Source organism: Camelus bactrianus, chromosome 12 (genome assembly GCF_048773025.1).
Source record: "Camelus bactrianus isolate YW-2024 breed Bactrian camel chromosome 12, ASM4877302v1, whole genome shotgun sequence".
In the NCBI taxonomy this organism is placed as follows: domain Eukaryota; kingdom Metazoa; phylum Chordata; class Mammalia; order Artiodactyla; family Camelidae; genus Camelus; species Camelus bactrianus.
In genome coordinates this window covers 28,640,295-28,668,279 of record NC_133550.1, presented here as the reverse complement: position 1 = coordinate 28,668,279, position 27,985 = coordinate 28,640,295, and the positions used below count along the sequence as shown (strand labels likewise).

General features: G+C 36.5%; 1 protein-coding gene across 4 annotated transcripts; it reads left to right on the top strand.

Annotated features, from left to right (window-relative positions):
- Window positions 1-193: 193 nt before the first annotated feature.
- Window positions 194-27,985, top strand: MDM1 (Mdm1 nuclear protein). 4 transcript variants are annotated; one of them, XM_010970495.3, is made up of 15 exons: window positions 194-352; window positions 1,339-1,453; window positions 4,777-5,147; window positions 6,211-6,345; window positions 10,195-10,362; window positions 11,616-11,719; window positions 11,801-11,900; window positions 16,356-16,385; window positions 16,711-16,886; window positions 17,943-18,236; window positions 19,024-19,133; window positions 19,228-19,337; window positions 23,929-24,181; window positions 25,752-25,811; window positions 27,130-27,985. In XM_010970495.3, exons 1-15 carry the CDS (start codon window positions 335-337, stop codon window positions 27,240-27,242), a joined length of 2,157 nt encoding a protein of 718 aa, XP_010968797.2. In that variant the 5' UTR covers window positions 194-334; the 3' UTR covers window positions 27,243-27,985. The 4 variants fall into 4 exon arrangements, with proteins under 4 accessions (XP_010968797.2, XP_010968798.2, XP_074231197.1 ...); XM_010970496.3 differs by lacking the exon at window positions 16,356-16,385; XM_074375096.1 differs by lacking the exon at window positions 25,752-25,811.

The window sequence follows — 27,985 nt, the reverse complement described above, 5'->3', positions numbered from 1 at the left end:
TTCCGGGAGCCTCATTGGCCCGCCTTCCGCCCGCCATCTCTATCCGCCCACGGGGTTAGGCTCGGGAAGGGGACGTCCCCCCTTTCCGGCATTGATTGGTCGAATCTTCACGACGGCGAGGGGTTCCCGAGTGTCTATTGGTTCTTAGGCTTCAAAATGGGCGGGGAAAGGCAGAGCGACAGGGCTCAAGGAAGGCAGCGCGGAGTGCGCCGGCGCGTAGTCGGGGACGCCAGGCCGAGATATTTGCTAGGGAACCTAGTGTTGTCGCCCCGCCCCCTCGGGGCTTTTTGTCCCGTTAACTGTCGGAGTGGCGGGGGCTCCAGCGCCGGGCGACATGCCGGTGCGCTTCAAGGTGAGCCGGGGTTCCCAGGCCCGAAGGCGGATGAGGGGAGCTGTGGCAGAGCAGGCGAGGAACGCGGGGGCCTCGGCCCTGCAGAGCCTGCCAGCTCCCGAGCCTGTCTGTCACGATCCTGGAGGATGCTTGTTTCCTCTTACCCAGCACCCTCTCAGCTCACACTCACTTCCGAGTTGCCGAGTGGAAGTATTAGATGGTTTGAGATAGATTTATTTTAGGATGGCTCAAAGGCGTGGAGATGGAGGGATGGCAATTTATAGTGGAAACTAAGGCGGCTTCAGATTGGGACACCTGTGGACGACATCACAATTTAGCATTTAACATCCCTCCCTTTTAAATCTTTAAAGTGCCTGTGTCTTTTAAGAGCTTGCGAAATGGGATCTTGACAAGATTGAGAGAGTATAAGAAATACACATTATTTATAGTTTTGCATTTGTTTAAGGTTTGTTCAAAGTTGCAGGTCGCTGGTAGCTGTAATGGTCAAGCATTCTTCAGCATAACAGTTGACCACAGTGTTCCACAAGCCCTGTCTTCTTTTATCTTAAGGGTTTGTATTTAGAATGGGAGAGGAGTTTGTCCCCCTTTTTTTGGTTGACTTTATAAAACTTAAAAAGGGACTACACTTAATATATAATATTGTGTCCTCGGTGAGGATTTATGGTGATGAGGACTTAGATTGTCACCAGTTATCAGACAAGAGCTCAGGCTTTGGAATCAGACAACCAGAAAAGGGCTGCTCTGAACCTTGCATTCCTTGTAGCATCTGCTTCAAGTGGTTGTGAGGATTAAAGGATATAAAACAATGAAGTGCTTAGCTGAGGGCTGGGTAAATAGTAGCTATTATTAAGAAGCTCTTCTGTGTTTAATTATCAATCTTAAGTCTTTCATTTCTTTTTAGAGATTTTGAAATTATTTTTACTGGTGTCTACTTTAAAACAACTTTCATTCATTGTACTATACTCAAATTTTACTTTGCGTTACAGGGGCTGAGCGAATACCAGAGAAACTTTCTGTGGAAAAAGTCGTATTTGTCAGAGTCCTGTAATTCCTCAGTGGGGCGAAGGTACCCATGGGCTGGACTTCGATCAGATCAATTAGGTAAGTTGAACAACTAATAGTCATTATAACTTCAATAAATCTTGGGGTTAAGTTTGCAAAATGATTTATTGAAAAGTTCTGAAGCATTGTTCATTTGGCCTGGTTGACTTACTCATTTGTTTAACAAATATTTATTGAGGGTTTACTGTAGGCCAGGACTATTCTCAGCTTTTAGGAATATAGCCTTTAATCAAAGACCTCTAACCGTGGGGGAAAAACAGTAAACAAGTAACTCAATAAATAAACCAGGGAATTTCAAGTTGATACATAAAATTGTAGGCTAGCGTGATAGATAATTTAGAGGGGGGGTGGGTTGGAGTGAATATAGTTTAGATTCAATGGCCAGGAAAAACTTTTTTTGAGGTGATACTTGATCTGAGACATTAAAGCTGAGAGTGGACAAGCCAGGGGGAGGAGTCCTCCCAAGGTCTTGAGGAGTGGAAACTTAGTTAGACTAAGTAGTTTGTCCAGGGGTCATAGCTAGTAAGTGATAGAACCATGATTTGAAATCAGGATGTGTTGTTCACAGCCCATAGGTTCAGAGGCCACATTCTTGTCATCACACATGCTTCCTCCCTGTATCCCAGAGCATGGTAGAGGGGAAAAGAGACTGACTCTGTTCAACCTGCTTACTTAACTCTCCCTCACTAGAATATAAGATCTCTGAGAGCAGGGCTCTGTCTTTGCCACCTTGTTCCTGCCCAGTACAACACAGGGCCTTGGCACACTGTAGAATTTATTAAAATTCATTTTGGAATGAATGACTAAACCTGAGGCTGAATCCACATTCGCTGTGCGACTTTAGGCAAATTGGGCCTGTTTCACCAAGTGGGACTTGGGAAGCCCATTGTATCGAATTGCTGGGAGAGATGAAGTGAGATGTTCCTATTAGGGACTAAGTGCATATATACAGATGAGTGCTTGGTGCCCCACCTGTGACACATGTGAGAGTGCTAGATGTGTGCTATATATGTTCTTCAAGTCTTAAGTATTTGAAGCCGGGAAAAGAAAAATTTATGAGTGGGGTGCCAAGCCTAGGAAATCTGTAAGACGAGAGTGTTTCCAGGATTTGGTTTGGAGAACAAAGGGAAGGGTGGACAAGAATAGGTGGTTCTGTTAGGATTCCTTTGAAGTGTCAGGATCCTTTGCCCAGAGCCTGACTTCAAAGACTGGATATCCCTGCATCTTGGGTTGGATGGTGCTCATAATCCTCTCCAAATGACCAGAAATTCCACAAATTTGAGGCTCCATTAGATTAAGAATCCCAAAATAAATCTCTCAAAGTGTAGCTATCCCACTGAGGGCTTAGAGGGACACTATGACACTAAGGAATTGGTTAACCACATAGTTGCTCCTGTAACATTTTAGCTGAGATCAGCTACGTTTGAGGGTAAGGGTGATGAATGAGACTGTGGGAGCCAGGCCACTTTGGGTTATGGTACCTTATGAAGGAAGGAATGGTCTCGGGGAGGCATGTTAACTGGGAATATTGGGTCAGGGGGAGGGGCAGAGTGAGAACTCCAGGTTGTTCAGAAAGGCAGGGGGAGGCTAGCAAGGAACAGCAGCAGTGTTACCTAGGACTGGCTGGACGCTCTGTGTGTATTTTCCCGCATAGTGCATTTTTGATGGTGCTGGAAACAAGGGTGGACCACTTGAGAGTCTTCCCCTTTCATTTTGCTTTTCTTCCACCAGCCACGCTCTGTTAAAGCAGAGAGAAGTCTAGGGCAGTAGTCTTCAGACTCTTGCTTTCATGCCCACTAAAAGAATTTAGAAAGTCTTTATATCTCTTCACATTTTTAAGTTGATATTTAATTTTTTTATCATAAGTGTAATGAATAGTTTTGAAGGATGTGATTTCTAGCATATTGAATATTGTGTATATTTTACACATATCTTGTTAAAACTTCAGAGCTGCTAATTTAGCTCAATTTATGGTAAATGTTCATAATTTAATTGGTAAAGTCAGTCCTCATTGGCAAACTAATCAGGTGAATTAGAATTATTTTCTATGAGAAAAAAAGTCTTTATTTTTCAGTTCAAATAAATATGTGAATATGCTTATTCACATTTCACATGACAATCCTCTTACACCTGAATTTTAATTCTGAGATAGATAGATGGAACAGGTGTGGAGCTGTATGAAATAAGGCACTGTTCTTTTGTTATTTGTAATCTCTACTGCCTTTGCTCTGCTGTCAAATATTCTCCCTCAGGACTTACGTTTTCTTGACTTGTCCCTTTGTCCTTTCCACCTATTTTTTTTTCTTATTCTGTAGGATGGTTGAGAGGTGTGTCTTTCTTTTGTGAAGTGGGAAAAGGGTGATTATGAAAGGGGCCGTGAGAAAGGAAACTAGAGATGGCAGATGCCTCCCTGAGGCAGGTCAGTGTCAGGAAGTAGCACATGTGGAAGCTAGGATCCGGAAAGTGATTCCCTTAAGCTGCCCATTTCTGCTTCCCCCTCAGAATGTCTTCATATGCCTCCAGACATTTATGCACCCAGTCTGAAGACCGTGGTCTGGGGAGCCTTGTAAGGGTAGGGACCAAAAGGTGGGGGCCAAAACATCCATGATAGAGGCTAAAGAACTCTTGTTTTACCTCATGACAGGTTGTCTGTCCACCTTCCCTCTCATCCCTTCTAGTCTTGAATCTTTCTTCTCCACCCTGCACAGTCTTCTTTTTGTTTAAAGAATGGCTCCAAACTAGGGCAGTGTCTCAGTGGCTGTGATTCCACAGAGCTCCTCTTACCTGGGTAGAAGGTTAAGTTTTTTGGACATTTGCTTGGCAGACAGAAATATAGAGGAATAGTATCTTAGCTCTTGTTAAAAGGGTTCATTCTCTTTACTTCTCAGGAACTCAAGGCAAAGGTAGAACCAAGATCCAGCATAATAACATCTCATCCCTTCTCATCTTGGTCTGCTTTGCATAAGAGAAGCTTTGTGAAAAGTTCCAAATTTTGACAGTACCAGGGCCCATTGTTCTGTTAAGTAGCACAGGAAAGTAATTAGAAACGGAGGTGACACATAGGGACTGGCTTGCCAGGCCCATCACGTTTCAATTCCAGTGACCAGTGTTAGGATAACTTGAACGTTGTGACCCTGATTTTTAAAAAAATTTTTTACAGTTAAACTTTTAATATTTCTTTAAATCAAAATTAAAGGTTTTATGTTGAAAAATTGTACTTTTTTTTTGTCCTGTAACTTGAAGGATATTGTGTGTGTATCAACTGAATTTTAAATTCCATTTCTCCTCTTATACATTGTTGTATGTTGGCTTTGTAACTTTATGTTTTGGTAGCTGCTAGTTTTATATATTACTTTTTGTAGGAATCACGAAAGAGCCAAGTTTTATTTCAAAAAGAAGAGTTCCTTACTATGACCCACAGATTTCAAAATCTCTTGAGTGGAAGGGAACTACCTCAGAGAACGATGTGGTTGTATCACCAGAACCCGAAGCCCCCAAAACACCAGAATCACAAGAGGCAGAACAAAAAGATGTTAACCAAGAAAGAGTTCTTGCACTGGAAGCCCCCAGGGTGCCCAAGAGAACCAGATCTCACTCTGCAGACTCCAGAGCTGAAGGGGCTTCAGATATTGTGGAAAATAAGGAGGATGTAGTAGCAAACCACGTACCAGTTAATGGAAATGTGGAATTGGAGCATTCTACCAAGCTTCTTTCAGAAAATGTAGATGATGGGGTAGGTATATTCACTGATTTCTTTTCAAAAGCATTGAAAAGCATAGAATTCTTTGTAAATTTCATCATCATTTCAGTAGTTACATTTTGTGATTACATTTTTTCCATTGTTGTTTTCTTATCTAATGCATGTAGAATAGTTGATAAGAGGCTGTTGACTTTAGATGTTATAAATTAGTTCTATTCTTAATAGTTGCCATTTTGTTCTAGTTATACTAAGACATCCCTTCATTGGGTAGACAGTATGCCTCTGGATTTTATTTATCATATATCAGCCCCAGAGTCCTAAGGGAGGGATTGAGTTGAGGCAGAGAAGGGGAGTAGGCCATTACCTCTGGCAGGGGTGATGAGCTGACTTATACCTAGACCCTTTTCAATTTCTTATTGTGTACTATCAGAAAAAACAGTCTCAATTGACAAAATGCAAAAGAAGGAGAGGTCTGGCTGGATCTCAAAGATCTTGCAGTTCTGCTCTCCTGTGTCACAGCTGGCCTGTAGACGGTCCTGGCGAGCACATAAGCAGAGGCTGCAGGCACCTGTGCAGACACCTCACTGCCTTGCACATTTTTCTCGACTCCACTGCTTCTTCCCCATTTCTTGTCCACCACTGACTGGAACCACAGAGAGGCATTTAGAAGTGTTGGAAAACCAGGGTGCCCAGGGGAATCAGGGAAGGTGATGTGTAAGTCTGGTGGGCAGGGGAAGGGTTCTCCAAAAGCAAGGTATGGATAAGGTAACGTGCTGTTGTTTCTTAGTGATAGATTCAATTATGAACAATTGGTAGGAAGGGACTGAGAAATGTTGTCTTTTGCTGGGATGCACAATAATTCTCTGATAGTATTAAGACAGGAATTTTAAGGAGTTCAATTTAAGAGGAAGATTATCAATTGAAAAAAATTTGCTGTATGACAATGTGCATTAAGTTAACAATACTGTCCTATACGTTTAAAAATTTGTTAAGAGAGTATATTTATGTTCTGTGTTTTTTCCACAGTGTAAAATGAAAGAAAAAGTTTGTATAGAGATTTTTAATGATCTTGAGTGGAGTTTTTTTTTTCTAACAGTTAGATAGACTTCTGCGAAAGAAAGCCGGATTGACTGTTGTTCCTTCACATAATGTCTTGAGAAGTTCTGAATATCAAAGGCAGTTTGTTTGGAAGACTCCTAAGGAAACTGCTCCAACTTTTTCAGCCAATCAGGTAGTTTAATGGATGCAATACATTTGTGAGTATTGTCATCTAATTTAGTGTTGCAGATTGACATAGAACTAAGAGCTGAAAGAAATTAGACTCTTAAGTAGGCCTGCAGGTAGGTTCTAGAAAAGTAAAAATGAGAGTTTTGCTAAAATCATCCTATTTCTTCTGATTTATAGTAGTAATATTATACTGTCCTAGGCTACTGATGATCATTGTTGCCAGATCCATCACATATACTAAATATGAGACAGGGTAATGAAAACTTGAGGACTGGTAAGTTTTTTGCATGCTGTGAAATTTTTTTTATTTATTAAATTATTAAATTGATTTTATTCTGAAATGTTTCACTGACTAATATGTTGCATGTTTTCTGTCTTCTAAGAAGGCATAACTGCTTTGGATATTTAATAAGTACAGAATAGGTTGAAAGTGACACAAGATATGTAATTTTGTCATTATATCAAATCAGCAGTGATAGGAATTGTCAGTTTAACTGTATTTATAAAATTCAAAAGCTATAACGGTAACAAAATGTGATACTAGGTTTCATTGTATCCTTTTACAATTTTAGTATTGGACTACCATTACTAATACATACTCTGTTGTTTTACTACTGTCATTCTCTAGACAGTTCTTAGGCTCTTAACTCTCATTTATGTTCCTAACCATAGTCCTAGACTTAGGTAGGAAGTACTTCCATTTAGAATATCCCCAGAGGCTCATGACAGCTTAGTCTTTTCTTTTTCACTCACCTGTATACTTTATATACCCCTAAGGACTGAGAGGGTAATTAGAGTCAGCCAGACAATAACATATCATCTTACATAAAGATAATAATACCAGTGTTATCCTATAAATTGTAGTAGCTTTGAGATTACTTACTGGTTATTCAATTTTTTAAAAATTGTGGAATTTATATAACATCTTAGGAACACATAAAATAACGTAAAGCAATACGTACCCTTTATAAACCTAGTAAGTAGAATCAGTACTTTTGCTGGCTCACAAGTCTTCTTAGATAGAAAGTGTGCCTACAAAATTACTTATGGCCTGAGAACTGTGATCATTCAGCTTCTTTATATTATACTTCTGTATATGGAAGTATAATAAAAATAAATCACTAGCAATACCTTCACTACTAGCTTTATTTCTTTCATTAGTGAGGTTTTCAAAGAAATTTTCTTGGAAGCAATTGCTCTTTGTTAGCTGCAAGCATATCAGCTTCAGGGTCTGTGGGTTGAAGAGCTCTGTGACAGAAATTTTCAATGCCTGTTAATGGGGAATGTCTCAAGGAGCTGTTCAGTTTTATTTTATCAGACACCTGTTTTCTGAAAGGGTGTCTTAATACGTAAAAGAGTCAGCAATTTTTGGCAAAAAAAATTCCTTGAGGTTATACTGTGCTTAAAAAAAGATACACTGTTTGGTTGTGATCTGTATGAAGATGTATTATTCAGCATTATGAAGCAGTAGTATACCTTATTTGCACTCCCATATCTTTTCCCTTTGTTTTCTTTGTAAGAGTGGTAATATACAATAAAATAGGAACCATACTATGAAATTTACTAAGGATAAAAGCAAACATTCAAGAATCAAAATGGTAATTACCTGAATTTTTTCCTCACCTTAAAGCTAAAAATAAGCAAGGAAGAAAAACCTGAACAAATGCGTATATCAGATATTCAGAATGTTAAGAATTTTTTATTGTTGCAGGATGAAAAGAAAATCACGTCAAGGAGGAAAAAAACCTGTAGAGCTAACAACAGAGCTGCCTTGTAAAGCTAATGTGTATTTTCAAATTTTAAGAATCTGCTTATTTAATTTATCCCATTACCAAACTAGTAGGGGAAGGGAACTTTGGGGAGAAAAGATATAGTTTATTATTCCTTTTGGCTTAAGCATTATTTTGAGTATAATAACTGTTATTCAAAACATAGTAATGAGTATAGAAAGTTGACCTTTGAATTTTTTTCCAGCTTTATTGTGGTATAGTTGACAAAAATTATTTATAGTGTACAATGTGAAGTTTCGATACATGTATACATTGTAGAATGATTACTACAATCAAGCTAATTAACACATCACCTCACAGTTACCTTTTTGTTGTGTGTGGTAAGAACACTTACGATCTATCCTCTTAGCAAATTTTAAGTATACAATACAGTATTGTTAACTACAGTCACCATGCTGTACTTTAGATCTCCCAAACTTATTTATCCTGTATAATTGATTTTGACTAATATCTCCCCATTTCCCCCACCTCCTAGTCCCTGGAAATCACCATTTTACTCTCTGCTTTATATGAGTTCTTTTAGATTTCACATATAAGTGGGAGCATATCATGCAGTATTTGTCTTTCTATGCCTGGCTTATTTCAGTTAGCTTGTGTTCTCCAGTTTCATCCATGTTGCAAATGACAGGATTTTCTTTTTAAGGAATAATATTCCATTGTGTGTGTGTATGGAATATTTATGGAATATATATATGTATATACCAGTCACATTTTCTTTATCCATTCATCTGTCCATGGACACTTAGGTTGATTCCGTATTTTGGAAATTGTGAATAATGCTGTAATGAATATGGAAGTGCAGATCTCTCTTGAGATACTGATTTCATTTCCCTTGGATATATACCCAGAAGTGGAATTGCTGAATCATTTAGTAGTTCTATTTTAAATTTTTTGAGGACCCTCTATACTGCTTTCCTTAATGGCTATGTCAGTTTACATTCCCACCAATGTAAGGGAACCCCTTTTCTCCACATCCTCGCCACCACTTGTTATCTTTTGTATTTTTGGTAAGAGCCATTGTAACGTGTAAGGTGAAATCTCACTGTGATGTTGATTTATTCCCTGATGTTAAGTGATGTTGAGACCTGTTCATCTATCTATTGGCCATTTGTATGTCTTCTTTGGAAAAAAGTTCCTTTTCCCATTAACCAGGTTGTTTTTGTTGTTGTTGTTGTTGAGTTGTATGAGTCCTTTATCATTTTGAATTTTAATTCCTTATCAGATATATAATATACAAATATTTTTTCCCATTCCATAGGTTGCCTTTTTTCATTTTGCTGATGGTTTTCTTTGCTGTACAAAAGTGTCTTAGTTTGATGTAGTTCCACTTGTTTATTTTTGCTTTTATTGCCTTTGTACTTGGTGTCAAATCCAAAAAATCATCAAAACTCATGTCAAGGAGCTTAGCCTATGTTTTCTTCTAGGAGTTTCATGGTTTCAGGTCTTACATTTAAGTCTTTAATCCATTTTGAGTTAATTTTTATGTATGGTGTAAGACAGTGGTCCCCTTTCATTCTTTTGCATGTAGCTGTCTGGTTTTCCCAACACCATTTATTGAAGAGACTCTTCCCTATCGTATATTCTTGGCTCATTAGTCCTAAATTAATTGACCATATATGAGTGGGTTTATTTCTGGACTCCATGTTCTGTTCCACTGACCTATGTGTCTGTTTTAACACCTCTTTGCCCATTTTTAAATCAGGTTGTTCTCTTGCTATTGAGTTGTTTGAGTTCCTTAAATATTTTTGAATTATTGACCCCTTAGGATATGTAGTTTGCAGATATTTTCTTCCACTCAATATTTGTCTCTTCACTCTGCTAATTGTTTTTTTGCTATGCAGAACCTTTTTAGCTTGATGCAATCCCATTTGTCTGTTTTTGCTTTTGTTGCAGTGGATGTTAATTAGACATGTGAAATGAAATTACTAACAGTTGTATATAATTTTCCCTTTATTGTATCCTATGATTCAACTTTATACATGAATTTTTTAAAGCAATTGAAGAGCTAAGTTCTTTATATTTAACCAACAAAAAAGCTAAACTAAAATAATTTTTGTTTTAAGGTTTTCCACAATAAAAGCAAATTTATTCCACAATTCAAAGGTAACTCAGTCATCCATGAAACTGAATACAAAAGAAATTTCAAGGGTTTATCTCCAGTGAAAGAACCAAAATTAAGAAATGATTTGAAGGAGAATGGAAATTTTGAAACAATGTCTCCTGAAAAGAAGGTATTTGTTAATTCTTTAAACAAAATAAAATCTTCATGATTTGAACTCTGCACATTTTCTTTTACTTACCACCATTTGGAACTTTACACATTTTCTTTTACTTATCACCACTTGAGATTCTTTTTAGCTAGTTCATTTATTCATTTGTTTGTTCACTAAATGTTGAATGTTCCTTGAGTACTTGGTAGAAGCCAGGCCCTGGGTAGTTACTGAGAATACAATGATACACACTAAGCTCTAAGCAGCTCTTGGGCCAATAGGAGACAGAGATGTAAATAATTAAGTATAATACAATGTGATGAATGCCTGGCTTAGCAATACAGCAGTTAAGTCTGCTGTGTCTAATATCAAATGATTGGCCTTACAGTAATGTGAACTCCAGGGGTTACAGTGGTTATAGAAGCACATACTTTAAGTTAAATAATGGAAATCAAACAGAAACACACATACATGTGTATTTTAAACCAAAGCTTTAGTATGCCAAATTATAGCCAGTATAATTCACACGATTTACCTCAGGATATACCAGCACCTACTTCTGTGTGAAATTAGAGCTGTTTGAGTTGCAGCATCAGGTTAAAATTATTATAAATTATAGGTAAATGGAGTAAAAGTCCTATTTTTGAATCTCCAATGTCACAACTGATATTCTGTGGGTTCTAAGAACAAAAATTATATGATTAAAAGCAAAATGACTTATATATATAAATATACATATATAAAAATTATATATATGTTATGTATAAATCATATGTATTATATCTGATGTATAATTGTATATATATATATTTTTTTTGGTACCTATGATGAAGAGAAAAAAAGAGTTAAGTTATTCAGTAAAGCAATGTGCTAACTCACTCATCTGGACCTTATATTTAATTATCATAACAATTAAATGTAGATTTAGAATATCAAAGGAAAATGTAAAACTAGTGTCCAATAGGTAGTAACATCAGGTTTCTTTATTTGTTTATTTGTTAATTAAAATTTTTTCCTAGCCAGAAATCTAAAATTTTTATTGTTAGAAAATGAAACCACATCCTGAGCTATAATGCTTCAAGAAAGTAGATATACTAGTTTCAGAACTTGCTCGTTGATTTCTTATGACTTCTGTGTTATCCTTAGTTTTAAAAAGCTTACTTCTAAAAACAGAATTGTAATTCAATATCAAAGTATATTTTATAACATCTGTGTTTTCACTTTAATATGTAACATATATTGAGCATAAAAGGGTTAAATTATTTTCGTTTTAGTGTAATAAAACAGATGATCCTTTAAAATTGGAAGCAGAGATGGAGTCAAAAGACTCAACCCAGCCTAAAAAGAAGCCTACTCCTTGGAGACATCAAAGGCTTGGGTATGTATTTTTTAAGAAAAATATCAAGGTATTTAGATGATCAACATGGCAAAATATTTACTCTCATTTCATTTCTGTTAGGAAGGTGAATTCTGAATATAGAGCAAAATTTCTGAGCCCAGCCCAGTATTTATATAAAGGTGGGGCTTGGACACGTGTGAAGGAGAACATACCAAATCAGGTGAGTATATAAGCTCAGTACACCCACATTTTCTTTGATACTATATCAGTTTAATTTCACAATGAATTTCACCTAGTAACTTAAAGTAATTTAAATTTCACCTAGACTACAATTTAAAGATTTGTATGATGCAGTAATAGCACTAAAAATATCAGGAACTTAAAGTTGTATGTATTAGGATATAATTTATCAGTGTGTTCACCAACTAGCTCCTTAGAGATACAGCATTTATTATTATAAGGTCTTTAAGTTAAAAATATTTTTAAATCAAATATTTATGTTAATAAAGTCAGTTTATAGAATTATAGCATTGTAGATTTGATTATTTTTATAACATTCAGATCTCCACTCTCTCCTGAAGATTGATTAATCTTCAAGATTAGTTTGTCTTACTGGCACCCACTGTCAGTGTGTACTGTTGCAGTCTGTAAGCACAAGGAAGGTGTGGCCTGTGCTGACAGAGGTTTGAGTTATACTGTTGGGATACACTGACAAATGGGAGAAATTCTGAGCATCCTAAAGAAAGGTTGGAGGAAAAGGGTAACCCTAGAATTGGGAAGTGCTAGCTTAGTACCAGCTTCTTGTTGCCAAAAGATAAATGGTGGAGCTTTTTTGGTTATTGTATAGTTAGCATCTTTTAAAGTACATCTTGGTGATTTCTGCCCTTTCTGTGTGAATAAGCTAAATGAGAACATTTTAGATTAGACTTTAGTAAAAACTCCCTCCTCCCATCATTATAAAGAGAGGGATAATTTGGATGGGGAATGAATCTTTTTTGGTAGGGTGGGGCAGATAATTGGAGTTATTTATTTATTTTAATGGAGGTACTAGGGATTGAACCCAGGACCTCGTTCATGCTAAGCCCACACTCTACCACTGAGCTATATATAGCCTCCCCTAGAGGAGCGAATCTTTCATTTAGCTCTATAATTTAAACTGTAGCTAACAATTACATGTATTCAGCCTCTGGGGCACGTTGAGCTACTGGCTCTTGGCCCTGGCAGTTCCCAGAGCAATGTCCCAGTGACTCCTGTGCCCTGCATGTTGTTTTGGAAGGTTACTTGATTCCTTCCACTACGGCTGCTCTTGGTGCTCTCTCCTTCCCTACTTGAGCATGGCTCAGAGGAAGAAAAGGTAGAGTAAAAGGCCAAGCTTAAAGCTTTCTCAGATACTGTTAGGAACAAAATTTGTATATTTTCCCTGGTGAAATCGAGTTAAAAATAATGAGCATTGAAAGTAGCCATGACATAACAAAGGAATTGAGTCAGCTCAACTCTTCAGCAGTTTTTGACCATGCCAGACCTGGGCAAGGAGCTCTATGTGTGAGGAGTCTGATGGAGAATGGGAAAGCAAAGGCAGGACACAGTGTGCGGCCACGGAGGGCTAGTGTGGCCGGTTGATAGGTGTGAGCACTGGCCTGTTGTGTTTGGGTGTTTCACTAGGTTGGACCTCTTGTTTTGCAAAGATTATCTCTTAGTCTCTGAGACTTCTTTAAACTAAGATGAGTTGGTATTTAGGCCTCAGATCTAAATATTTAATGGACTAGGAGGATTGTTATGTCTGAAATCTTGGTATAGGTGACAGTCCTGCCCTCCTAGAACAGGTCATTTTTGTTGTTGCCTTGTTGTTAAGGCCTGTCTTTTCAATGTTTCCTATTACGATATCTTGGTAATGTGACTTTTCTTCAGAATTTGTTTTATTAATTGCCGTTGGTGGTTGAAAATATTTAAATTAGTGGAATAGTTTGCCTTAACCTCCATGGTCAAAAGTATTCAAAAGGCATCTTGGAGTTAGGAAACAGTTTTAGTTGACCAGGTCATAGACATTTAATATGGGCCATATATTACGTTAAGTCTTCCATTTTTTTCGCCGGAAGACACTGTGTAGCTGATGATGAGGTACCTCCATATAAGGTATTCCCTCATTTTCCTACTCCTGACATTTCATGGAATATTATTCACACTCTTCAGATGCATTTGGACATCAGTGACTTTTTTATCATTAGAATATTAATTCACTTTTTGAGTCATGTTCCAGTTTTCTAGTTCATATATTATCTTCATTTCCCTTTTTGTTGTTTGAGATATTGTACTTTTTATCTATTTATAGTCTAGTCACTGGATATTTTATCCTAAGTCCCAAGTTCCTATTCACATAGCATTAGGGAAAAGGAATCTAGAAAGGAAAACATTCTACTTATAGTGTTTATATCATATAATATGGCAATATTCCTTGACCTGTTGCTTTAATTGAGTTTGGAATGATTTATTCACATCCTTCTTAGTGGGTCTGATTTTTGGCTGTAAGGATTGTTTTTAGTTCACACCATCAATTTTTTTTGTTTCTAGTGGAACACCATACTTTGGAAATATCAACCTATAATTTTTTCACCTTAGTTTAGGATTATAGAAGTTTAAAATTATGTATTTGTAAAACATTGTAACATTAGGACTAAGATTATTAACAAAGATTGCTGATAACATCAATCTAAAACATTGAGTTTTGAAAGTCAGTAACAAATAGAACTGAATAAAGTTTTACAGAGTTTCTGTATCTCCTTTCCTCTTTTTTTTTTTTTTAAACCTGATATCAAATAAAACTGGGTCCCTGTGTACATGGAGGGGATGTTTGTCCATCCTCTCATTCATCAGTGAGGTCCTCCCACATGGATAGAATGCAGCCTTCTCTGTGGCTCCTTCCCACTTCACCCTACACACAGTGCAGGACTATTAGGACCCCCTTTTGAACCACTCCTTCAGTTTGTATCTTATTTGTTTATTATGGCATAGATCATACCAATACTATGATAATGATTTATCATTTAGGAGGAGGTCGGCCTCCACTACCAGACTGTGACACATTGAGTGCAGGAACTTTCTTGCTTATCTTTGGCTACCAGCCATCTAGCTCAGGCCTAGCCCTTAGTCTACACTCAGGACAGGTTGTGGAATCAGTATTGAAATGCTACATTCTCCCTCACCTCAAGGAGTTCATAGGTTAATGGGGGAGAAAGACATGAACCATTAATTCCAGAAGAATGAAATAAGTACTAATGGGGATATACACAAAGGGCTTTTCGAACATAGAGGAGGAAGTGATGCTAAGGCATGAAGATTTCATCATGTAGGTGATGGAATGGCTGTGACACATTTGAAACATGTAGGGACTTATAAGAAATAGAATCTGGATTATGTCAAGGCACTTTATTACACGGTTCCTGTGGATTCAGAATACCCTGGTTAAGAGTTCAACAGACTCAACCCACGCATCTCAGTTCTACCTGTTAAATGCAAAAACCATTACCAGTAATTTTCTTTATAAGAGTTGACAAAAGATAAATGAAGATGGCTCAATTTTTTTTTGACAGTGAAGAAAACATTTGAAGAAAACAACATTTGAATTATCCTTTAGGATATCCTTTAGGAATGTTTCAGGTTTGGTTCATTGGAACAATAGGACTCTGCTGGGATCCTGTGGTTTCTTTTGCCTTGGCAGGTGCTGTCCTTTGCTTTGGCTGACTCCCTGGAGACAAAGAACTTGGCATCCCTTTGCATCAATAGTGTCTCCTGATGGAGCTGAGGATATATGCCCCTCCAATTGCTTTTACAACACCTAGTTTCATTATTTGCTTTTTTGCCTTTATGTAAAAGACAAGCAATTTTAGCAGACAGTATCTGGATATCTTTTTTAAGGCTAATATTCTGTCTTTATGATAGAAAAAATTATACAGTTTTTTGAGAATTATTTAAACAGATTATTTAGAACAATTTAAGCCGCAACTTAGTTTTTTTACATTGTGAAATTGTATTTAGGGACGCCAGCAGGTGGCAGTGTGATGTATAAAATCAAAGGGTTTCAAAGAGTATAAAACATTCCTTTTCATATGAAAATATGTTATTTGCATATTAGGGAACTCAAATCACCATATAGTTCATCAGAACTTTTTGGTTTTTTTGGTAACTTGTCACTTTGTTCGATATATTACAGTTATTATTTTGTGGGATAGTTTAAATTATATCTTTAATATATATATTTTTTTAAGTTGAGGTTTTGCTGATTACAAGGGAATGTTGAGGAATTTGGGGAGGGAATCCTCATGGCTCTCTTAGTGTAGCTTCTCTAGTAGTAGCAGCTATGTATAAGCTGAGAAATAAAGACTGGGGCTGTGGGTTTCTGGCACATCAGTACTCTTCCAGAGGTGGGGAAATAGAGTGGTTAGGTTACCTTGTCATAGACAGCGTTCCACCCATTCAAGAATGTAGTTGGTTTTCAAGGCAGTGTTACAATATCTTGGTTACTGAATTAAATGTTACTAAAAATACTAAAAAAAAATATTGATTGACAACTTTGGTATATATTCAGAAGGAAGAATACTAACATATTTCAGTGATTCCCATTAATATTCAGTTATGGCATTAACCTGTCATTAAGTATGTTTCTGTATTTCTCCCCTAGGGTTCTCTAAATGCCATGTGGTATGCGGAGGTTGGTCGCTTTTGAGTTTTCAAAAACTGTAATAATGCATAGAGTACTTGTGTAATTTCAGTTGTCGTAAGCAGTAGGTGTCATTATTTTTCTGAGCTGCTGCAAATTTCTCCCTGCTTGCTGGCTTGAAATAAAATAATGCATTAAGCTTCAGCTTGACTGTTTTAATTTCTGCTTATAAATGCACATAGTCTGATGAATGTATGTGGCCTTTCTTTCTCCTTGGTCTCTGGCTGCGTTTATACAGTGTCTTCGATATGCTACTTGGTGATATTTGCAAAGGAGCATTTACAATAACACATGATATCTTAACTCTCCTTCATAGGTTAAAGAACTCCGAGAGAAGGCTGAGTTTTATAGGAAACGAGTTCAGGGAACACATTTTTCTCGGGACCATCTGAATCAGATTCTGTCTGACAACAACTGCTATTGGGATGTCTCCTCGACCACAAGCTCAGAGGGAACCATTAGCAGCAACATTAGAGCACTAGATCTTGCTAGGTGAGATGTTCTTTGTGGGTGGTGGAAAAGTATGTTGCAGATTATGTAGATAATAGAATTATGTAGGAAAATGATATGAAGATTCAAAATTTGTCTAGTCAAATGGAAATATACCAGCCACTTATTACATTTCATTATTTTTAGTTTATTCTCTAAAAAGTAAAGCTATACATACATACTTGCTTTATACACTTGTGTAGAATACATAATTTAAATCTGGAAGATTGGATTCTATAATATTCCTTATTAACAGTTAAGATAGAAATAGGGATGATTATATAGTAGATGTAAAGAACTTTAAAAAGTAAACAACAAAAAGCAGCAGTAATAAAAACTTAGAAAATATTAGCTATTAGTTCATATCCACTGTAATTCATTAGTGGATTTTGTAGTTAATTTGTAACTTTGGCTATGATTCTGTGGGAGAATTATCAGCTATTTTAGATTATAAGGGAACACAAACTATAAGGAGAGTAGCACATTGATTTGTAGCAAATAAAATAGTTTTTGGGTTTTATAGTGTACTAGTATAATCATACATACCAATTTGAACTATAAATTCTAGTTATGTGGCATCTGATTTTCAAAGTTCATCACAAAATCTGTTCTTTAACAATGACTTGAAAAGATTATCTGAACTATAAAATTTGAGTCAGCTGACTAGATTCACAAGTCCACCTGAGTTTGTGTCAAACTCAACTGAGTAACTGAACAAGTTAGACCATATGGGTGGGGGTCCTAGTTTAAGTATGTGAATGCTGGTTGAGGGATACATATGAGTTTTGCCAGCAGTGATGCAGGCATATATGTGTGATGGTAGGAGTAAAAAGAGATAAATATATTTTATTTTGGAATATTTTAATTGATTGTAACTTTAGCTGTACTGTAAAATGAACTCTTAATTAGATTTTTTTTCTTCAATATCTGAGCAAGGCAATATCAGTGGGAAACACATAGTTGTGAACAGTGGAAGGGAATGATGGACTTTTTAAAATAAGTATAAACTAGAAAGGTCAAGCTCCTCACATTTAAAATAAAACTTATTTTGTTATGCAGAGATCCTACAAACCATAAGTCTTTGCAGAAATGTCCTTCTACAAAACTAGAAGAAAAAAGACCTATCTTGGAAGAACAGCCCCAGGAAACTATCACAGAGAAACTAGGCGTGTCAGATGCTCCCACCGTACCTGTTAGAAGGCGTCTCGCCTGGGATGCAGAGAACACCCCTGAAGATGTTCAGAAAAAGCCGACAGAGGAGGAGGAAGGGGAAAGGGACAAGCAGGGTCATGTGGGAGAGCTAGAGACGGTGGAAATACAGGAAAAATCTAAAGCAGACAAGATAAAAGAAGGGTGAGTTTTAAATTAATCAATATATGGAAGTATTATTGTTCACAGTTAGTATGTATTTTGTTTTATCAGTAATTAACCACAAAAAGTGGTTTACACTTTCGGTTTTATGACTAATAAATAGCAGATTTTACTTTAATGTCATGAAATAGGCATTTCTATATGGTTTATATAATTTATTCACTCATATATTTGAGTCACCACTAATTGGTAATTGAACATTTAAACACCGAGCTACTTGGGGAGGAAGTAGTTAGGGTTATTTTCATTTATATCCTGCTAATTATGGCTTGCTAGATTTGTAAATGTCTCTGGAAGAATGACTTTCTTTATGATTTAAGGAAAATAGTTGATATTCTTTACTATCAGATGGTTATACCAAAAAAGAAAAGGTAATGTTTTACAATATTAAAATAAGTTATTTCTGCAAATAGCTAATTCCTGTTGATTTATATGTAAATTGCTTTGGGGAGTGGTTCTCTACCATTGATTATGGTGTTTTTTTGTCTGTAGTCCAACTCCCCTGTCATTTATTCATGAGTTTTGCAGCTAATATGGGACTTAGGCTCTGATTTAATGGAAGAATTCTCCGGTATGTTGCTGACTTGCAGTGATCTCCCCTCTTTTCCAGTATTCAGTTACTCTTAACTGTCTATGAATTTGTTATTTTTCAGAAACAAAATGGCCTTCTCTTGTAGGTTTATACTTTACTATTGCATAAGGATGGCAGAATATTTTTTATCATATTTTCTGGAGGACATGCTTCATAATAGATTGTTTTTATTTGTAGGTCAGAGTCTTCTGTGTCCTCAGGAAAAGGAGGCAGGCTTCCTACTCCAAAGTTAAGAGAACTTGGTGGAATCCAGAGAACGCACCACGATCTTACCACTCCAGCTGTTGGTAATAGGCAAACACTGTGCAGTTCTATTTTACCTGTTTTTTCTACATGATAATTTAGTTTAATTGAAATCTGGCATCTTCTGTATTTTTCCAGGCGGTGCTGTTTTAGTGTCTCCATCTAAAGTGAAGCCTCTAGTCCCAGAACAGAGGAAAAGAATGTCACCTCAGGATGGCTTAGAAACTTTGAAGAATGATTTTAGGAAGGTAAATATTTCTATTTCAGAGAAAAGCATCTGTTCAGGAAGTGATTATTTTAGTCACATGCAATAAATGAATGAGAGATTCAGATTTTAGAAAATTCTATCATTCATGGAGATAATGCTAATAACCTGCTTTCAGAAGGCAAAGGCATTTAGTTGTTTTTTTGCGGGTAGTGACATTGTATTTCTACTGATATACTTTCACATCTTGTCAGTAGAGGCCCAACAAGAAGAGACAAAAGAAAAACAGTATTATTTATTGAGCATCTACTCTGTGGTAGTTTTGTTCCAACTGTGTTCCAGGCACTGATTTAACACTGGAGATACAGCAGTGAAAGAAACAGGCAGCAATCCTGGCCTTCACTGAACTTATATTCCAGTGGAGGAGAGAGACAATAAACAGGATTACTAGGTAAAACTCATAGTATTTTAGATAGTGTTAAGAACTAAATAGAAAAATAAATCTGGGGAAGTAAATAGTAAGTGGCCAGGGAAGTTCTCACTGAGAGGAGGGCATTTGAGCAGAATCTGAAGCAGGTGAGGGATTGGCCTGTATGCACATCTAGGAAGGCATTCCAGGCAAAAAGAACAGCAAGTGCAAAGTCCTCGAGGTGAGAAGTTACCTGATTCATTGAGGAAAAGTCAGGAAGTCAGTCTGGCTGGAGCTGAGAGCAAGAAGGGGGAGAGTAGGATGGGGACTAAATTGTGTAGGGCCTTATAGATCATGGCAAAGACTGAATTTTATTCTGAATGAAATGGAAAGCTTTTGGAGGGGCAGAGGAGTCATATGACTTGACTTAGGTTTTTCCAAGATCACTCTGGCTACTGTGTTGGGAATAGACAGCAAGGTTGCAAGAGGAAGGGCTTGAAAGTAGTTAGGAGTCAATTACAATATCCAGTCAAGTGGTGATGGTCATTTGGATCATGGTGGTAGCTGTGGAGGTCGTATGATGAGGTCTGATTCTGGATATACATTGAAGGTGTACTGACAGGATTTGTTGATAGATAAAATGTGAGATGGGAGAAAGAACAATCAAGGATGACCCCAGATTTTTGTCCTGAGCAATAAGGATGGAGTTGCCATTTAACTGAAATGGGGAAGATAGTGTGAGGAAAAGATTTGTCATTGACGATCAAAGAGTTCTGGTTGGACACATTAAATTTGAGAAGCTTGTTAGACACACAAGTAGACATGTTAAGTAGGGAGTTAACTCTGAGTTTGGAGTACAGAGGGGAGGTTGGGCTGTGGATATAGATTTGAGGCTCTTCTTTATCATATAGGTGGTATGGGTGTGTAAGTTCCTAAGACTGAGGGAGATCATCAACGGAGTGGACATAGATAGAGAGAGTAGGTGTAGACTGGTCTGAGCCCCATGTTTTTGCTGGGAAGTTGAGGAGTAACCAGCAAAGAGACTTTTGAGGATCAGCCAGCGAAGTGGTGGGAAACAAGAGACTGTGGTCAAAGAGGAGGGAGTGTCAGTGCTACTGATGGGTCAATAAGGTATGAGAATTGCTTATTGGATTTAGCAACATGGAGGTCACTGGTGACCTGACAAAGGGCAGTTTTGGAGGTGGGACAGGGAGGGACAAAATGCAAGTGAGATCAAGAGGAATGAGAGGAGAGGAATTGGAGACAGCCATCACAGACAATTCTTTCAAGAGTTTTTTCCGTGAAGGGGAACAGAGTAATGGAGTGGTAGTTGGAAGAAGTGAGATCAAGATGGAGGAGAAAACAGCACATTTGTATGTTGATGAGAACAGTTTTAAAGAGGGAGAAAAGATGATGCAGGAGTAAGAGGAAGATTGTTGGAGAGATGTTCTAGAGTAGAAGGAGGGGCATAGGAAGGACCTGGTGGAGATGTGGGAAGGTTGGCCTTAGGCCCTGTGGCAGTTCCTTCATTGTTGCAAGAGAGAAGGCAGAGTGCATGGGCTCTTCCAGTGAAACATAGGAAGATGTGATGGGGGCTTTTGAAAGGTCTTCTGACTGCTTCTTGGTGGCATATGAAGAGAACAGGCTGAGGAAGAAAATGTTGGAAGTTCTAGAGAAGAAGGCATGAAATAGTCTTGTCAGAGGGTGGGAGAGTGAGTGGGTGGGCCAAGGGAATGTGAGGTACTGCAGGGCAATATTAAGGGCCCATTTCAGGGTAGTGGCCCCAAATCTGATGTAAGACCAGTCAGGATTGAGAAGTGTATTTTCCCAGACTGTGACTTCTAGGTTTCTGGCTTGCCCAGCAGGACTGATGTGGGGGTGCCGTGCACTGAGTAAGAGAACTCTGCCCAAGAAGGGACTATCAGGAGTTTCATTTTCATTCACTCAATTCAGTATTTACTGTGCTCTTTCTGTGTCCCAAGCACTGTTCTAGGATCTGGGGATTCATTGGTAATAAAGACAAAGTCCCTGCCCTCGTGAATCTTACATTTTCATTGGAAGAAATAGACAATTTTTAAAGAGATAATTTCAGCAGGGCGGGTATATCTCAGTGGCAGAGTGTGTGCATAGCGTGCACAAGGTCCTGAGTTCAATCCCCAGTACCTCCATTTAAATAAATGAATAAATTAATAAATCCTAATTACCCCCCAAAAAAAGATAATTTCAAGTAGTAGTAAGTGCTATGAGTTAAATGAAACTGCAGATGACCTCCAAGGGGTGGGTGAAACTCCTTTAGTTTGGGTCGTCAGGATAGGGACCTCTGAGGAGGTGACATTTCAACTAAGCCCTGGCTAAGGAGGGAGGTGCCCATGGCAGAGATCTGGGCTGGAGATTGTTCTCCAGGTAGAAAGAGCAGCAAGTGCAGAGGTACAATAGTCAGAGTTTCAAAGAGTAGGGGAAAGGCCTGTGTGACTGGAGCCTAGAGAGGGCAGAGGAGAGGGGAGGGGGTGAGGTTGGAAAGGGAAGCTGGGTACAGAGTGGGGGTGTTAATCTAATGGCACCAGGAAGCCCTTGGAGAATTTCAAGCAACAAAGCAAATATAAATCTCTGATGTCCTTGATAAATAAAATCACTCTGGCTGCTCAGTGGAGAGTGGGCTGTACTGGGGGAGAGTAGAAGCAGTGAGGCCGATGAGAGGCTTTTAGGTTCAAGAACAGATCATGAAGTCAGTAAAATTAGACCTGGGAACCACATGTATTACAAATATTCTACAGATTTAATTCAGGTCTTTTTAACAGTAATAAAACTAACTTGGCAGAAATTCCAAATTCTGCATATGTATGTAGAAAAAAAGTCAAAAGAATAATTTTCATGAGAGATCCTTGTAGTTGAAAAGGGAAGCAAGTGGAAGATCTGTGAATTTTTTCCTTAGATCTCGATTTAAAAATATTGGTGTTTTGGATAAGACCCCAGGCTATCTCCACTATGAAGCGGTGAGCCCTCGAATCGCAGTAATGATACAGGTCAGAAAGCAGTGTTTTGAATATTGCACTGACAAACTCAAAGTTAATAACTAAAAGGAATAGTTACAAGGAATAATCAGAAAAGTTTGGAGATATATTTGATTTTACTGGTTTGCATTCTCCTAAAAAATACAATTATACAGGGACTTTTATGATCGTGATGCATTATTATTGTGGAAAAATAGAAAATATTGGCCAAACTAGAAAAGAAAATTAACAGTGTCACACCCACTGTTCAGAAACATCCATTGTTGAATTTTTGAGTTATTTAGATATATAGCATGTTTGTTTATTATATTGTGGATAAGTTTTCATAATATATTTTTTTCTCACCTAGCAATATATTGTGACCATACTTCTAGTATCATTAATATGGTTTGTAATCTAATTTTTAATGATGACATGATATACGATCTGTAGTTATACTTTAGGTTTTTTAACCAGATGTTATTATTGAAACATATTTTTTAAAACTAGATGCCTATTGTTATTTCTTAATTTTCCTATTTTGAAAAAATGCTGTAAAGAAGCCCATCCTTTAGCTACATTTTTGTTCATAATGTTATGTAAATACTCCCCAAGTATTAATTGTGTGGTGAAAGAGTTAAGGCTTGTGCTGTGTTTTGCCAGCTCTGCCAGAAGGTTGTGTTGCTGGCATCACTGTAATGAGAGTGCAGTTTTTCTGCATCCTTCTCAGCTCAGGACATTATAGTTTTTTTTTTTTAATTAATCTTTGTAATTTGGTAAGTGGAAAATTAGTACCTCAGTGCTTTTATTTTGATATTATTTGATTATTAGTGAGGTGTAGAGTATGTTTGCTATTTGTAATTTGTGTGTATATGAAGTGCTGATATATATCCTTTTTCTAACTTTAAATTAGGTTTATCTTATTACTTTTAAAGAAATATTTATGTAATAATGATAGTAATTCATTGTCAATGTAGTAAGTTGTATATTTTCCCCAAGTTTGTCATTTTAAAAATATTTATCTATTTTTTGTTTTTATATACTTAAATATGTTTATCTGTATTGGTTGTTAGGCTTATAAAACCTTCCCCACATGGAGGCTACATAAATGTTCCTCATATTTTCTCCTACTGCTTTTATGGTTACATAAATTTTTGTGTTTAAATGTTTGTTTTATTTATATGTGTACATATGCATATATTTTTATATATATATATATTTTTTTTATCATTTAGAAAGAAAGTCATGCTATATCCCTCCTGACTTCTCCAGCTGCTGGTATAAAGACAGTTGATCCCCTGCCTTTGAGGGAAGATTCTGAACCCAATATCCTCAGATTTGCTGAGGCAACTCTTCCAGTTTCAAAAATTCCAGAATATACAACAAACACACCTGGGCAGCCCCCTTCTCCACCCCGTGCCTCATCCTTCTGGCATCCCTCTCGTCGGATTCAGGGCTCCCTGAGAGATCCAGAATTTCAGCATAATGGTAACTATTTAGATTTTATTTTTTTGTTTACACAATTGAAAGTGTTACACTGATAGGTCCAAAGGCTCTTAAGTATGTACTATATATTAATAAATTATTATTTAGTTTTTTAATTAATGTAATAGATTTCTTTAAATAGAAAAAAATCTCATCTTTGGAACACTCAGTTGTGCCGTACCCAGTTTTCATGTTGGCGTGAGGTGTCTCTCATGCTCTTTCCCATAAAGTACAGGCCACCCACTAGCTGCCAGTAGCTCCTCTTCCCCAGATGTAACAACCAAAAATGTCTTCAGACATTACCAAATGTTATCTGGATGTAAATTCAAGGTCATACGTTATTTCCCTCTAGTTTTATTAGATATTGCTCTGCTCTTTTCTAACATCCACCATTACTGTTGAGAAGTCTGATGTTTTTATTTTTGATCTTTGATATGTGGCTTTCTTTTTTTCCTAGAAGCACTTGGCATCTTCTCTTTATACCCAGTGCTTTGAAGTTTTATAGCGGGACCCTTTTCATTAATTTTGCTAGTGCTCAGTAGATCTTTTCAATCTGAAAACTCATGTTTCTCAGTTCTGGGAAATTTTCTTAAATTATTTAGTAATTTCTTCCCCTCCATTTTCCTGTTCCTCCTTCTGTCACTCCTATTTTTCAGATGTTGAACATGTTGAACACAATATTTTCTTACCTTACCTCACCTATTTTCCATCTCTGTCTTTTTATTTTAATTTGAAAAGTTTACTAATTTTATCTTCTTCTACTTGAGTTTTTAAAAAAATATTTTGCTATATTTTAAATTTCTAAGATTTTCGAAAACACTATATACTCCTTTTATACAGCATCCTGTTCTTATTTCATGGATGGCATGTTTTATCTGTTTGATAAATGGTATTTTAAATATGGTATCCTTGCCCCCAGTTGAAACTGGTATCCTTCAAAGTAGCTCTGATAAACCTTTTAGAGATGAGACCTCCATTCCTCTTTTGAGAGAGGGGAAGTTACCCTGCTGTGTAAATTTAAAAAAGGACCTGGCAGACTATTTTGTAGAAAGACTTTCAACTGGATTCCTGATTCAGGCCTACCTTCTCTCCAACTTTCAGTGCTACTCCCTGGGGAGCGAATTGGTTGCTTCTTGGTTTCCCTCCTCTGCTGCCTTAGGGTTCATCTCCCTTAGGATTCAACTCCCTTGTCTATGATAACCACACACTCACTGCCCTTCCATTTGTTTGCCACTTTCCAAAATTTTGCTGCTGTTTTCTTTGTCCTGTGGGTTTATGTCATTTGTGTAGATGTGTGCAGTCAATCTACCATCTTTAAAGAGACGCCTACTATGTATTTCTTTAAAGTTAGAATAGATCAATATTATTGAAAAGAATCCCAGGAGGTTATCCATTGTTTACATATTTGCTAAGCACATTACGAATTAATGAGTTGCCCTTTTGTGATAAATTCTATTAAAGATATAAAACTAATAAACTTTCTGAAAGCCTGCTTTCACTTAGAGTTGCCTACAAATAAGATATACTGTTGGGTGGCTTTGAAGGATAATTTCTTCTGGCTTTTTTTTTTAAGTGGGAAAATCAAGGATGAACAATTTCCAGTTACCTCAGCATGAAGCCTTTAATGATGAAGGTATTTCAATAGTCAAATAACTATTGTAGATACGGTAGTTTATAATAGTATAAAGATCTTACACTTGATAAGCATTTTATAGTTTACAAAGTACTTCCACAGATGTCATTTCATTAGATCTTGAAACACTGTGAAGAAGATGAAATTATCCCAATATTATACATGAGTAAACTGGGAACTAAATTAGGAGATAATTGGGTTTGTTTGTTTATTTGTTTTTTAAATGGAGGTACTGGAGATTGAACCGAAATGTTAAGCACACATTCTATCACTGAGCTATACTATACCCTCCCTTAAGCCTTGAATCTTTTTTAAATCATAAGAGATTGTGCCTAGCATCACACCTGAGGTCAGTACTCTCTGTGTTCCATCTTGGCTAGCTGGTGACTCAGGAATTTAGCCAGCATTATATCCACCATTTTCTTCAAATATCTGTATCGTCTCAAAAAATATGTGATTAGGGAAAATGAATTTTTTTCTTATATAGTTTTCTGACAAATTCATTTGCTTTTACTAGTGGCAGGAGGAATTTTGAATCCTTGATGTTGAACAATCGAAATTACTATTTTAATTCACCCTAAGAAGTACAAAATCACTAAATTTATAAATTTTGAATTTGAAAGTAAATTTGAAGTAATTGTTTATATATTATAGTTCACATACATTAGAGGTTTTCTCTCAGCAAGTTTGAGACTGTTTTCAGAATTCAGTGAGCTAGAAATCATGTTGTTATGTTTTGAAATGCCAATATCTGGACATTTTGAATCTAGTTCTATTTTCTTTTTAATGGAACAGTGTTTACCAATAACTTGATAATAGGTTTTCTTATGAGGAAACTTCAGTAATAATGAAGGGTAGCATATTAAAGTCAAACATTATTTCTACATTAAGTGAAATTATTTTAGAAATGTGATGAGTACCATGTTAAGGTATGGCAATTTGTTTTTAAAACATTAAAAAAGCTTTTTGCTCAGAACAGCTGTGCTTCTTAAAGTAGGACAAGACAGTATGATGATGAATTTTTTCCAAGTAATACTGAAATCACGGGTCATGTGTTTAGGTAATGACATTGTGGGATTTCAGGAAGGAAACAATACTCATTTAACATTAAAATGTTTGATTTCTCAATATGATAAACTTGGGAAATTACTGTTAACTATCCTAAAAAATGTTAATATCTTACATTTTAATAAATTACTTGTTTCTGACAGTCAATATTGACAGTACAAAACTTGATGCTCTTAATTTTGTTAATATTTTAAAAGGTGGTATTTTCATAAGAGATTTTTTTGCACTGAATATAATTCTTTCATTGCAGATGAAGACAGATTATCTGAGATTTCTGCTCGCTCTGCAGCTTCCAGTCTCCGGGCTTTTCAAACTCTGGCACGAGCTCAGAAAAGGAAGGAGAATTTCTGGGGCAAAACGTAATTAGACACCTAGTTGAGTTGCTTTTATCTAGGGGAACCATTGGCATAATTTTTCTGTATTGCTTTGCACTGTTAAGACTTTTTTCAAATGTCTGGATTTTTTTCTAACATTTCCTACTTAAAAAAAAAAAAGAATTGTTTGATTTTTTAATAGCCAATTCATTTACTTGGAAAATTTTAACACAGAATCACATAAATTTAACTTTTGAAGAATTCTTTTTGCATCTATCCCAAAGTACAGAGACATAGTTTATATAGCTCTTCACATGTTCTAACTTGTATTAGGTTGTCAGGGATAGCTGATAGAATTGTGAATTTTACCTATCTGGAGAATATTCTGAAAACGAATAAAGTGAAGTAAAAATTAAGATCTAAGTGTAAAGTATACATTCCCCCAAGATTGGCTTTATGTATCTTTATAACTGTAGATGTCATAAAATGAATTTGTTGTTCCTTTAACTTTTGCCGTGGTATTTATTTTTATTTTGGTACCTTCTGTATGTGGTTACAATGTTAAGATAATTGTATTTTAGATTGAAAATACCAGTTTGTATATACTTTTCTTATTTATGTAACAGAGTTTGCTGAGAGAGTATGTATATTTTTGATCTTTGTGTGTATTCTGTTTGTATAAGGACTTTGGCTTACATTTAAATAATGTCTGAATTTTGAAAAATTATTTGTATAATGCAGAATTAAAACTTTGTAGACATTTTGAAATAAAAATTGATCAAGTGTTTGAAA